Consider the following 14329-nt stretch of genomic DNA (forward strand, 5'->3'; position numbering starts at 1 on the left):
AGACAAATATTGCTTGGTGGCAAAATTTAGATATTCTTGAGTGCTCTTTTTCAACCCTCCATTGTATAACTACATCATAATTTGCATATCCATTCTCCTATTAGTGGGCACCTGGGCTGCCCCTGTCTCAAGCCACCATGAATATAGTTGCTCTGAATATTCTGACACAAGTCTTTTTATGGATATGTTTTGTTTGTCCTGCGAAGTGGAATTGCTGGGTCATGGGGCAGATGTATGTTCAACATTATAAAAAGCTGACAAATACTTCCCACTTTATACTCCCATCAGTAACGTATGTGAGTTCCAGTCATTCCACATCCTCCCCACTATTTGGTGTTTGTCAGTCTTAATTTTAGTCAAGGTGTGTATATTAGTATCTCATGGTGATTCCAGTTATCTTTATCTGATGACTAAAAATTGTGAGCACCTTTTCCTGTGCTGACTGCCCATTCATATACCTTCTTTTGTGAAGTGTCTTTTCAAGTTTTATCCATTTTTATTTGAATGATTGTCTTTCTTGTAGGAATTCTCTCTATATTCCACATATAAGTCTCCTGTCCAATGTCTATATTGTGGATATGTTCTCCTAGTGTGCAGCCTGCCTATTCATTTACTTAACAGTGTCTTTGATGAGCAGGAAGTATGTTTTTATCTGAAATACAGTTTATCAATTTATTATTTTTTTCTGTAAAGAAATCTTTGCCTACCTCAAGGTCACAAAGTTATTTTGCTATATATTTTTTAGAAGGCTTATAGTTTTAGCTTTCATGTTTGGGTCTATGAGCCATCTCAGATCAGTTGGGTATGGTGTGAGATAGGGGTTGAGCTTCCTTCCATATTGAAAGCCAGTTATCCCAGTACCATTTCTTAAAAAGATTTTCCTTTTCCTAATTAAATTTCTTTGGAGCCTTTTTCAAAAGTCAGCTGACTATCTAAGCATGGGTCTATTTCTGGACTCTCTTTTCTATCAATCTATTCCACACTGTATCAATTACTGTAGCTTTATAGCAAGTTCTGAAATTAGATAGTTTAAGTCCTTCAACCCCTTTCTTTTCTTCAAAGATGCCATGGCCATTTTAGTTCCTGGTCCCCTCCATAAAATTAAAGAATCACCTTGTCACTTCCCACTAAACAGAACAATGGGATTTTAATTGGGACTACACTAAATCTAAAGATCAGTTTAAAGGGAATTGAAATCCCAACAACATTGAGTTCTCCAATGCATGAACCTGATACTTCTCTCCATTTGTTTCTTTCAACAATGTTTTGTAGTTTTTAGTGTAGATATCCTATACATCTTCTATTAAAATTATTTCTCAATATTTTGGTTTTTAATCCTATTGTATATGTCATTTTTTCAAAAATTTTGTATTCCAGGTATTTGTTCCTGGTATATAGAAATAAAATTGATTTTGTATGTTGACCTTGTGTCTTGGGATCTTCCTAAAATTCACTGATTAGTTCTAGTAGTTCTTTTGTATTTTTAGGATTTTCTACATCATCAGTCATGTTGTCTGTAAATAGAGTCTTCTTCCTTTCCAATAAGTATGCCTTTCATTTATTCCTTTCATGTCTTATTACACCTGCTGGGACCTCTAATACTATACCGACTACTCAATATAGTAATGAGAGTGGGCATCCTTGTTCCTGATCTTAGGGGGAAAAGCATTCATTCTTTCACCATTAAGTATGATGTTAGCTGTAGGTTTTTCCTAAATGCCTTTTATCAGGCTGAGGAAATTTCGTTGTATTTATAGTTTGTTGAAGAATAAATTTTAGTCATGGATGGGTATTAAGATGTTTTGGGGGTTGAGATGATCATATGATTTTTCACCTTTACTAGTATAATGAATTGCATTGATTTTTGAATGTTAACATTTTATTTCTGGGATAAATTCCACTTAGTCGTGATGTTGTTGTCATTACTGAATTCAATTTGCTATTTTTCCGTTACGGATTTTTATATTTACGTTGATGAGAGATAGTGGTCGGTAAATTTTCTTTTCTCTCAATATCCTTGTATGGTTTTGTTTTCCAGTCATTATATAAGTTACATTAGAGGGAAGTGTCTATTTTCAGAAAACGTCTCAGTAAGATTTGCCTTTCATAAAAATGACAGTTTAGAAAGAAAACTGTCTAGGTTTAGAGTTCTGTTGTAGTAAAATTTCAAATTATGAATTTACTCTCTATCACAGATATAGTGATTATTAGATTTTCTTTTTCTTGTGTCAGTTTTGGTAATTTGATCTTTCAAGGAATTTGTCCATTTCATTTAACTTGTCAAATTTGTCAGCACTATGTAGTTCATGATATTCTCTTGTTATACTTTTAATGTCTTCTTTATCCATTCTTGATAATGGTAACTTTATTCATTTTGCTTTATAGTGACACTGTCTCCCCAATCCTAAACCATGGAAAGCATTGGGCTTTTCTGCATCACTATAGTTTTGTCATTTTGAGCATGTCAGTATAAATCAGATTATACACTATGTAACTTGTTGAGATTGGCTTTATTTCTTTCACGGTAACACACGTGAGATCCATGCAAATTTTGCATGTATTGATAGTTCATTCCTTTTTATTGCTAGGTAGTATTCTGAGGTATGGATGTAGTGTTGAAGAACATATGAGTTTCTTCCATTTTTTTGCCTTTCACCATTTAGTATGATGTTAACTGTGGATTTTTGGTAGATGTTCTTTATCAAGTTGAAGTTCCCCTCCATTTCTAGTGTATTGAGAGTTATTATGAATGGGTATTGAATATTGTCAAATGCTTTTTTATATCTTTTAATATGACCATATGATTTTTCACCTTTATACTGTTACTGTGGTGGATGACATTGATTAATGTATGAATACTGAAACACTCTTACATTCCTTGAATCAACCCCACTTGGTCATGGCATATTATTCTTTTCATTTGTCATTGGATTCAGTTTGTAGTATTTTGTTGACGACTTTTACATCTCTAAGACTGTTGGTCTGTAGTTTTTATTTTATTGTCTTTTTCTGGTTTTGGAATCAGGTAATGCTTCATAAAATCAGTTGAGACATCTTCTAATTTCTGGAAGAGATTGAATAGAATTAGTGTTTCTTTTTAAATGTTGTAGAGAATTCTCCAGTGAAACCGTCTGGGCCTAGAGGTTTCTTTTCCTTTTTTAACGATGAATTCAAGTTCTTTACTAAGACTATTCAGATTATCTATTTCAAGAGTGGACAGACTTTCCTATAAAGAGCCAGACAGTAAATATTTAGGTTTTACAAGTCATATGGTCTCTTTTGTTCAACTATGCATTGTAGTGCAAAAGCATCATATACAATAGGTAAACAAATGAGTACAGCTGAGTTCCAGCAGAACATTTATGGCACTGAAATTTGAATTCCATGTAATTTTCAAGTGTCACATAGCCAGCTTTTGAGTTTTCTCTATTTTTGTTTTGTCATTGATTTCTGCTCTTATTTTTATTTCCTTCATTCTGCTATGTATTTATTTTCTCTTTTTCTAGTTGCTTGAGGTAGAAACAAGCCTCAATTATTGAATTGAGACTTCTTTTTTAATATAAGTATTTAGTATTAGAGATTTTCCTTCTAACACTGTGTTAGCCATGTCCCATATATTTCTATACGTTTTCATTTTCATTCAGTTCAGTATATTTTTAAGTTTCTCTTGGGTCTCTGACCCATTCAGGAGTTTTTTAAAATTTTCAGATGTTTGAAGATTTTCCTGTTATTTCTTTCCTTCATCTTGATTTAGGTGTATTTTCCTTTTCTTTTTCTATTTCAGGTGGAAGATTAGGCTACTGATTTGAAACCTCTTTTTTTCTAATATAAGCATTGAATGCTATAAATGACCTACTAAGTCCCATTTTAACTGCATCCCATAAATCCTTATATATTGTATTTTAATTTTGTACTTTCCCATGAGACTTCTTTTGATGTCTTGGTTATTAGGAGTGTGAAATTATTGTCTAATTTCCAAATGTTTAAAGATTTTCTCTTACTGATTTCTAATTCATATTATTATCTGAGAACATGCTTTGTATAATTTTGTAATTGTTAAGGTTTATTTCATAACCCCCAGGATATGGTCTATCTTGGTGAATATTCCAATTGCGATCGAAAAGAACGCGTACTCTTCTGTTTTGCGGTGGAGTGCTCTATAAATATCAGTTAGATCCCATTGGTTTGTGTGATCTAACCTTGCTGTTTTTGTCTAGTAGTTCTCTGCTAATTACTAAGACTGATGTTTTCTAGTAAGGAGGATGTGAGCTGCTGCCTCTTTGCTGTCCCTTGCTTAATGCAAGGCAATGGTGGTCAGTAGGGCTATGTACCAGTAAAACTTTACTCACAAACAGGCAGCTCGCCAATGAGCCAGTTTTCCAACCCTAGCCAGACTGTCTCTCCCAATCAGAGCTCTCAGTAAACTGAAGACAGCTGGTGGTTAAATCCTTTGATGAGTGCCTTCCCATCTGACATCATTTGTTGTTGCTTAAAGAGAGATAAGGTATTTAGGTCACACAAGAGATGATTCTATCTTGAAATTTTAGTAGTTTGACTTCTAGTCTCACCTAGACGGGGATTAACTAGATCATCCACTTCTACATGTAACTTATATGTAAATGCAGCTTAGGTTAGCTTACCTGTGGCTCTCAGCCTTTAGAAATATGATTTGATGGTGTATTTCTTTTTCTTTGTGGAAGAACAGTGCTTTATGGGCCTACTGGAGTAACCATTAACTCATTTTGCCTTTAGTGAATTAAGCTGACAGAACTTTAAGAAAATTGCATTCGTGTGACTTTGTTAGCTCTCAGGCAGTAAAGAGTAGTTTACAGTTATCTCAATAATTTATTTCTTTTTAATGGAAAAGCTAAAGAGCCTTTAAGACATCTCTCTTGACACAGTGAAACTGTAATTTGTATAAACTGCTTGATTCCTTTTTGCTTAGGAGATTAGGGTGAGCATCTTTTCTTAGATCAGCTTCTGGACAAATAAAGATTTTTACCAGCTGTCTTCTCGAGGTCTGTTATGGGAAGATGTCAATCTCTGGTGCTCCGGCAGGAGGCTACAGGGGGCAGGCCACTGGCTAAGGCCAGTCTGTGGGTGCACAGCACTTGCACCACCATCTTGCTCCAGTGCTTCTAGTATCTTTATTACTGACCAAAAAGCCTTCTAATTATTACTGTCTTATCCCCATAAGATTAAGCCTGTTTTTCTTGCCAAAAAATTCATTTTTCATATTTTATCCTATTTTTAGATTATAAATTATTTAAGAAATAGGCTACTTCTTGGTTTAACCAGATGTGGTCGTTTGATGCTGGTAAGTACTTTATTATAAACGCTTAAAATCAAGAACCTAAAAATAACTTCTCAGGAAAAATAAGCACACAAAAACTTGATCTTGTGTAACAAATTTTATTTAGCATTCTTATAGAGTACACAAAATAAACACTTGGATAACTCAAACCTAACAAACACATATGTATTTTCTCATAGGAAAGCACAAGGAGAAGACAAAAATATCGTGAGACTCAAGAATTTCTGAATGGAGTAAAAAGTTCTCCACAAAAATCCAGCTGTATACAGTTCCCCAATTCATTTTATGAACCCCATCAAGATTTTACCAGTCTAGATATGTTCAACAAGTCAAGCTCTCCATCTTGGTACACGTACACTTCTACAACTGGTATGGAGGTCACAGAATTAGACAGTTCTACAGGATTTTGGCTTACAATTTCCCAGTTTACTCTTAGTGAAGAGATAAAGGCAGATGTATATTATTATGGCTTCACCATTCTTCTTCTTTTGATATTAGTATGTCTTGCTTTATATTTTCTCTAAAGATACCAAATAAAATCCTTTTGATAATTTAAGTTTCCAGTTCTTCACAGAAATGTTGCATTCTTATTTCAGGCTTTTCTCCCAGACATTTTCAAGGTAAGTGGCTTATAAAAAGAGGAATGCTTTATATTAGAGATGGTGTAATGATAGAGTTTGGAAAATACTTTTTTAAGGTTCAGATCACCTAGGAAATCTAGAAAAGGGGTTAACTTTTTTTTGATCAAAGGAGAAATCTGAAAATTAATGTTACTAGGGACAATTTATCTTAGAAATTTTTTTTAAATACATAGATTGACAGATGTTTCCAAAAATTTTATATAAGCTGATATACTATACAGCTATCTTCTAAAGCATATTACTAAAAGCTAGGCACATTTTATGAAATGTGATTAATAATTTGCTTACCTTACTACAATATGGACATTCACCAAATATGACGTTAAAACTCTGTCTACTAGTCAGTAGTCCTCTCAACCACTGAAGATTTTAAAAAGAGAAGAAAAAGAAAGGGAGCAGTGTCAACATGATTACATATTACAGGTACTCCAAATAAATATTTTTTTCTTTTTGAGTGCATTATATTTTTATGCCAGATGATTTGCCTTCTTAATTTTCTTTTGCAAGAGTAAGAGGAACATCTCCTGAGCCAATACCAAACTACTAAAATGCTGACTAACAAGGGGAAACCAGTATGGATTCAAGGTCTATACCACAGATTTATAAGCAAATTATAGGCCCCTTTAAGAATCTGATAAAAAGTATGCACCTTCTCTACCCCAAAACAGATGTACACAAAAATAAGTCCATGGGGTTCACAGACCCTCCCTAAATCCATTAATCACAAATTAAGAACTCCTGCTATATAAAAGATATCGTAGGCTCTTTAAAATTTAGGGCTTAATTCTGATCTTAATCACCAATAGTAGGGTTAATTCTCAATCCATTAATTACAAGCAGGAGGCAATCCATTTTTAAAAATTAAATGAATTTTCATTATTACAAAAGAAAGCACATGTTCCCTTAAGAGTATCTCTATAATTAGACCTAGTATTTTATGATTTTATATAAGGTAAATTGACATCTCTACCTAAATTCTCCACTGTTAAACTGCAGCTAGCACCAGCTGCTCTCTAATCACAAAAATCAGGAGGTAATATTAAGGAAGTTTTTAAAAACTGAAAGCACTATACAACTGCAAGTCATTTTGTATATAGATGCACATACAGTTGTCATATGTCCACTGTGCCCTAAGATGAATGCTAGAGAGCAAGTGACTGCAGACAGGAAGGAAAGCAGACTTCACATGTATTATATATAGAGTAAATAAAGTGTCATTGACTAAGAGTGTTGTGAGTTATTTAGATCATAAAATGCATTCTTCTCAATATCAAAAGTAGGATTATTACATTTATTCTATACTTAAATATAGCCTGAAAAAGTAACAGGTACTCTACAGTACTAGCTCCCTTTCACCTTATTGCCACCATTACTCCTAGTTGGATGAGTTTACAGAGTTTGCATTGTGGTTACATGAGATATTTACAGAAAGATTCCAATGTTCCATCAGTTTAATTTGTTATGCATCAATAAACAGTCCGTGAATATATTCTAGATACATTTTCCCACTTCTTGGATACTTTAGGACATTTATAAATTCATTAGTAACCACGAAGAAATGAAATACACATTTGGAATGAACTGTTAAAGGAGATAATGGCAATAAAAGATCACTATTGACTAAACAGATTTTAGATTGTTTAGATTTTAAATATGCATATTTCCTATGCTGTTAGTCTTACTGATATTTTTATTTTTACCTCATATAAACATATTTGATGGAAAGGCTGTCCACACTGTGAATTATCACACACTTGATCAGGAATGGCACCATCAAGTTGATAGGCATAACAAATTCCACAATCCATAGAAAAATCCTTCAAAAGAAAAGAAATATTGGGGGATGGGGTGGGGGGAAAATATTTATAAGAATACACAAGGTGAAATAAAAAAGAATGAATAATATGGTATTAGATACTATTAAATTTTTATAAAATTTTTATAAAGGTAACTATATTGCTATGTTACAGAAAATACAGTCACATCACTATTTAACACCTTAGAAAAGCTATCTGTAAGAGAGGGCTTCTCTTTTTCATCCAATAAATAATATACATATACTAAAAAACAGATTCTACTTTTGGCTCACAAGATGTTTCGGGCTTAAGTAATATTCCCACTATGTACATCAGTATAATGCCACTGCAGTATGCAAAGACAGGAACTGACATTAGCCGGTGATTATACTAAACTTCAAAATTCTGCAACTAAAGGAAAAAGACAAAAACATCCCCACCACTTTAGTAGTCTACATTCTTAGCAGCTTTGTCAAAAATCAATTCTTAGTTTATTTTTGCAGTGTAGTAGTGTCTATTCAATTTTGAAAAACTATGCTGCCAACCTTCACAAACACTTGTTTCAAGCTAATTAGAACTTTATTTCAGTCATCCATAAGCAGATAGTATAGAAAAACCAAACATCTCATTAGCTACATTGGCCCTTTCCCCTATTTTTAATAATAAAGATGTCATTAATTACTGCTACAATGACCATGAAAAAAGTACACTTATAACCACCAATCAAAGGTTAACAAGTTCTTTGATGCAACTGCTGCTTGCAGTTCAGAAGTCTGTTATAATATTCTTCCAATTCCTTCCCTTTCAGCCTCATTTTTCTCTGGTGCCTAAAAGAACATTTGACTTTCATTATGCAACACTATTTGGAATATCAAAGCACTGATAAGACTTACAGATTTTTCCAGGATAGCACGAGCTGGAAAATCAATTTCTAAAACATCTTTCAAATTTTGTAACAGACTATTTTCTGGATCCCTGAAAACATGAAAAAAAACTTATTAAATTTGTAAAATCATAGAAAAGTAACAATTATATTGCAAAGATACCTACCACAAATGTATGTTTCTGCTCAGCCTAATTCCCAGGGGTTTTACCACTTCAAACATTAAAAAAAAAAAAAAAGTTTAATAATTTAGGGTTTGCTGCTCTCATTTTGTAAAGTCACATTTGGTACAGAATTTGTCTCTTTTTATTGAGCTATAACTGATAACACTATTACAGATTTAGGTGTACAACATAGTGATTTGGTATATGTATATATTGCAAAACTATTACAAGTTTAGTTAACATCTATCATCATGCAGTTACAAAGTTTTTTACTCTTATTGAAAACTTTTAAGATCTAATCTATTAGCAACTTCGAAATATACATATTTGTTAATTATAGGATTTGCTTCCTAAGTACGTGATTAGAAAATCTAAATCATATATATTATATATTTAAAAAACACAGAAGTACACAGTTCACAATGAGACATTTTCATTTAAGATGTTTACCATTAATATATTAATGTTAGAATAATATTTAATTACAGTGGTAGACAAATATTTTATAATTCTTTTAAAAAACATTTAAACCTGAGATCTCATACCATGGTCAGCTCCAAGAAAACAGCACTCAGGAAGCATAGTAGGATGCCTGGGGTCTACCTCTATATTTATTGAAGCATTATTCCCTAGAATAAAATATTAAAGCTTTTAGAAGTAGAACAGATAATGAAACAAAAAATAAAGGAGTATTTGTCTGGGTACTTATTTCATTGTATACCCAAGGAAAGATTAACTAATTGTATTATATATATATAGTTTTTTATAAAGGTAAATATACTACTAATTCATAATTTAACAAAAAGAAGTAATTTGAAAATTTTGATCATGACTAAAGATTTGGGGATCCCAAGTTTCAAAAAACAGAGCCAATCCATAAGTTAATATAATTAATTTAGATACGCATTCTGGTCAGTATTCCATTAAAGTTTGAATAAAAATTTTCTATGGAGTGATAAAAATCTTTAATATATAAAAATTACAAGTCACAAGTTTAAGAAATAATCTAAATACCATAATATTCTTGAAAAGTAATAGAACAAACATAAAAGACTAAAAATACAATAAATGGTAAAAATAAATGTTTAAGATTTGAGTTTTATAAAAACATTTTCTGAAATCTTTATCTCCCTGTGAAGCTTTCCTGGATAAGTTAACAAAGGGGTCAATTCATATTAAATTTTTGTTAACTGTTCATTTAATAACAAAAACAATTTTACAGAATCTAAGGAAAAGCTATTTCTACTTGGCACTAAATTCTTGTATAAATTTTAACTGTACTAGAGTATGTACAAATTTCAGAAATTTTATTGTTTTTGAAGGTACATAGTGTGGCTGTTTAAGGTTAATTTGGATTTCATTTTTATGGTAAAAATGTCTTGATAAATTCTATACACTATAGCATAATCCTCTGGCTAAGGCTGGCAACAATATAAATACAATTATTACAGATCTAGCAAAAAGAGGTAATCAAGTAAAATAAAAAAGTAAGTCCAAGTAATTCAAAAAGAAAAACAAAATTACAAAAATTTATAATTTCATTGGTTAATGCATTTTTTACATGAACACATATTCCATGTTAGCCTTTAGCAGTGTCACCTAATGGCTCCAGAAAGTACTTTCACTTAACAATGGTCGTATTAACTAATCTTTTGATTAATTTGCTGAAAACTTGGTCCTAAAAGGGCAAATCAATGCCTGAAGAGAAAAAAAGGAGCTAAAAGGTAAATATAGGGAGAGTGAATAAATACCAGGTTGTTCACACTGGACAATGAGAAATAAGTATATTTAATCATAACCTAAGAGAAATAATTATTTTAATGGGGCCATTAAGATAATAAATTACACTTCTTTGAAGAAAATATTTTCATTTTAATATCTACTTGTTCACAAATATACCATAACTTGGTTAATTATTCCAAATTAAATACTGTTAAGACTTTTTCAAACTTGGTAAGTAACAATACTGCTGCACAATTATACTTTCCTCTTCTCATAGTAACATGTCACTTTTCCCCCCAGATAATCTATTATGCCTGGGTAGAAACTACTAATTCGGATATGATTCACATCAAAATATCCTTCATAACTATATAGTATTTACTGTGAACTGAAATATAGTTTAAAACATCTAAAATCTTGAGAAGTTGAGCTTTAAAATTGACTTCATGTATTGCTTGCTCATAATGAGAATACATAAAACAATCATCTCATACTAAAGAGAATACGGTAATATTTCCAGGATGATATTTATGGTTATTCCACATCTTATTTTCATATATTTATAGTAAATTAAATACTTAAAATATATTCAGTTATTATTTTGTAAAGCTTTCTTTTTACTCTTCAATGGCATGCATGGCCCACTTCAGGTTCTTTTACCCTCCTCTATATTTCTGTCAGAAAATACTCCCAGGGCTTCCCTGGTGGCGCAGTGGTTGAGAATCCGCCTGCCGATGCAGGGGACACGGGTTTGTGCCCCGGTCCGGGAGGATCCCACATGCCGCGGAGCCTGTGCGTCTGGAGCCTGTGCTCCGCAACGGGAGAGGCCACAACAGTGAGAGGCCCGCGTACCACAAAAAAATAAAAATAAAAAATACTCCCAAACTTGTTCGTACTTGTCTAGTTTCACGAATGAAGACTTCATTATTTCTAACACAGTTTTTTTCCTAAGTAATAGAAGTTTTGAAAAATCTACTCCACAATTTCTGTGCTAATTGAAAGCTAATTAAACACTATCTCTGAATGCTACTTCCATGGATTAGATCATCACCTGTTGTAATGAAACACCTCAGTACTTGCCCTTTCTACTTGAAATATTTACATTTAAATATAGTAATGAAATCATAGTTCATCTCCCAAAGTTTTAATAGTTGACTTCATACAAAAAAAAGTCATCTAAGAGTCCAATGTCACCTCAGTACTTGCCCTTTCTACTTGAAATATTTACATTTAAATATAGTAATAAAAGAAATCATAGTTCATCTCCCAAAGTTTTAATAGTTGACTTCATACAAAAAAAAGTCATCTAAGAGTCCAATGTCATCTTAGATTCATTTTCCTAAGTAATACAAAATACAATCAAACACCTTTACAAAAAACCTCCTTAATCCTCTTTTACTCTACCTAATGCAATTCTGCGTGCTGTAGCACTCCTTGTAGGTTTTTCCGGCTCAAGTACCCAAGTCTTCTCATCAATTTCATCCATAACATCCCAGAACGCCTTCAGTGATTCCAGTGCTGCCAAAAACTGACTATGAATGCTTATTAAGGAGCTCTGTGAAAAGAGACGAAAGCTGAATAAGCTGTATGACACTATCAATAGTGGATTATCTTTCACTGAGGATACAACTCAATTTACAAGTTTTAAGCTGTTTCAGCTAAAACTAGACTCTAGTAAACAACAGTCAACTCTCCCTGCTTCGTATCTTCACCACTATTAGTATTAACAGAATTCTTTTCTGATTGTCACTGGACTGTGCACTTATCAAAAAAGAACTGCTTTTTAAAAACTATATTTATTATGATGCATTTTGTACTATATGTATGGAAAGGTATACCTTGTATTAATAATTACTATTAACGTATACAATATATATTTAGCATAGTGTCTATACAATTTTAGTATGAAAATATTTTTATTTTCGCTGTTATCAAGTTAAATGTAGTGCTATTTGTAATTTGATTAAATTACTTTTACACACCGTTAATAAATAACTTTGCAGACTTAATTAGACAAAGAGTATGAAAAGGTTTTACACACTTTTAAAGAATTCAACAGAAATTACAAACAGGATTTCTTTTGATGTTAAATTTTTAGCCAATCTCTGAATTCAGTATTTCAGGCATTAATCCTTTATGGGAATTAAATACATTTTCACTAAATGACAAGAACTAAAGCCATCACTGATTTTAAAAATCAATTCATAAAGTCAAGAGTTTCTTATAATGTGGTATGGTTAAAAGATACAACTATTTACTAAATATTTTATATAAAAAGCCATCAAAACTAAAACAGTTTTAAAAAGAATTAAGGATTTTATTTACTGTTTCAAATAAGCAAAACATATAAAAAAGTCACTGAAAAACTGTTGGCTCATATCAAATGTATTCATCCAAAATAAGTGATACAAGCCAGCAATTCAAGAATATGATACACCCTGAGTAAGATGAAAAGAAAGAACTCACTTCCTTAAACATGTATTTTGTACTTATGTACTTAAGGAAAACCCATTTCATCTCATCACTTCAGTCGGGGTGTACACGTAGATGGATTCATAGCTCAGATTCACCAAAGCAGTTTCAACTCTTCTTCTATACACAGAAAAAAGTTAAGAGTAGGAACTAGAGCTTAATGTGTAAAAATAACCTTTTATTACTAGTATACTGAGGGTAGACTATTCTCTTCTAGTATACCATACTTATCCACAAGTTTAGATGCCAGAATCCAAAAATCAGAAAACTAAATACCCAAGTTTTTTTTTTTTTTTTTTTAAACTGTGAGCTGCACTTTATTTCCTCTTTCACTGAATGCACCACCGGCTCTTTACATACCCAAATAAGAAACCAGCTTTGGTCCTTGTAGATTTCCTCTGATACCTAATAAATTCTGTAAGTTAACATAAGACTTAAGTCCATATTTAACATATTTCTTGATAACTCTATTAATCCTAGTATTATTATATATTATGAAAATAATCCCCTATTCTTATTTCCATATTCAGACTTGCCATCCTTGACTTCAGCAACCTTCCGGCAGAGTACCCTATTTAAAATATAAACCTGAACAGATCAGTCCCTCTCTTAAAACCATTCAAACCAACATTCTAACTGCATTTTTTTCCCCTCTAGTCATATTCCCCTAAAGCCCATTATTTACATTGTGATTAAGCTGATTTTTGTATTCTGCAAACCTGATACTATAATTTCCTGGTTTACAATAAACTGTTTTAAGTGCAGTTCTTCTCAAAGTGATGTTTTGTCTTTGTGATACTACCACGTCATAAAAGCAACACAAGTTCCAAGAGCTGTTCAATAAATATTTGTTTAAGTAAATTGAACTAAACTATTTGACATAAGAAAATAATCACTGATGACCAGCATTCTATTTGGTCACCATTATTTACAAGTACTTTGCAAATTATGTTTTATGTTATCGTTAGTGATTAAAACCACAGTTCTTTCCCATGGCTTACAATTAATATTGTTTAATATGTATACACAGATATGTTTACATAAAGTAAATTGAAATACTTTCTGTGGGTTTATTTACTACTCCAAGCGTCAGTAACCATGTTCCCTATGATCATTCCCAAATTTGTTTAAGCCAGATGGAGAACTCCAAAACTACTCAGCCATTTCTATATAGGTAACATCTATATGGCTAAGACACACACCATAATTGATTGGATGGCTCCAAACTGATCTCATCATCTTCCCAAAGAAAAATTCCTTTCCCGCTGTTTTTTTTGTTAGTGAAAGGGGCTACTACTTGCCCTATTGCCCAAGCCAGGAATCTAAGCATAGATTTA

At 32.1% G+C, this 14329-nt stretch overlaps 2 protein-coding genes across 7 annotated transcripts in view; one reads left to right on the forward strand and one right to left on the reverse strand.

Annotated features, from left to right (window-relative positions):
* The window catches only part of VRK2 (VRK serine/threonine kinase 2), a 94525-nt gene extending 88659 nt beyond the window's left edge, over positions 1–5866 (forward strand). For all 3 annotated transcript variants that reach the window (XM_028496664.2, XM_007126740.4, XM_007126741.4), the window contains exon 13: positions 5494–5866. In XM_028496664.2, the coding sequence (XP_028352465.1) occupies positions 5494–5838 (345 nt within the window). In that variant the 3' untranslated portion in view covers positions 5839–5866. The remainder of the gene's footprint in view (positions 1–5493) is intronic.
* FANCL (FA complementation group L) overlaps positions 5397–14329 on the reverse strand; it is a 79094-nt gene continuing 70161 nt past the window's right edge. For all 4 annotated transcript variants that reach the window (XM_007126737.4, XM_007126738.4, XM_055089190.1 and 1 more), the window contains 7 exons: positions 11925–12075; positions 9344–9427; positions 8802–8847; positions 8645–8726; positions 7656–7772; positions 6244–6315; positions 5397–5942 (listed from right to left, as the gene is read on the reverse strand). In XM_007126737.4, coding sequence (XP_007126799.1) covers positions 5907–5942; positions 6244–6315; positions 7656–7772; positions 8645–8726; positions 8802–8847; positions 9344–9427; positions 11925–12075 — 588 coding nt within the window. In that variant the 3' untranslated portion in view covers positions 5397–5906. The remainder of the gene's footprint in view (positions 5943–6243; positions 6316–7655; positions 7773–8644; positions 8727–8801; positions 8848–9343; positions 9428–11924; positions 12076–14329) is intronic.

Source organism: Physeter macrocephalus, chromosome 12 (genome assembly GCF_002837175.3).
Source record: "Physeter macrocephalus isolate SW-GA chromosome 12, ASM283717v5, whole genome shotgun sequence".
In the NCBI taxonomy this organism is placed as follows: Eukaryota; Metazoa; Chordata; class Mammalia; order Artiodactyla; family Physeteridae; genus Physeter; species Physeter macrocephalus.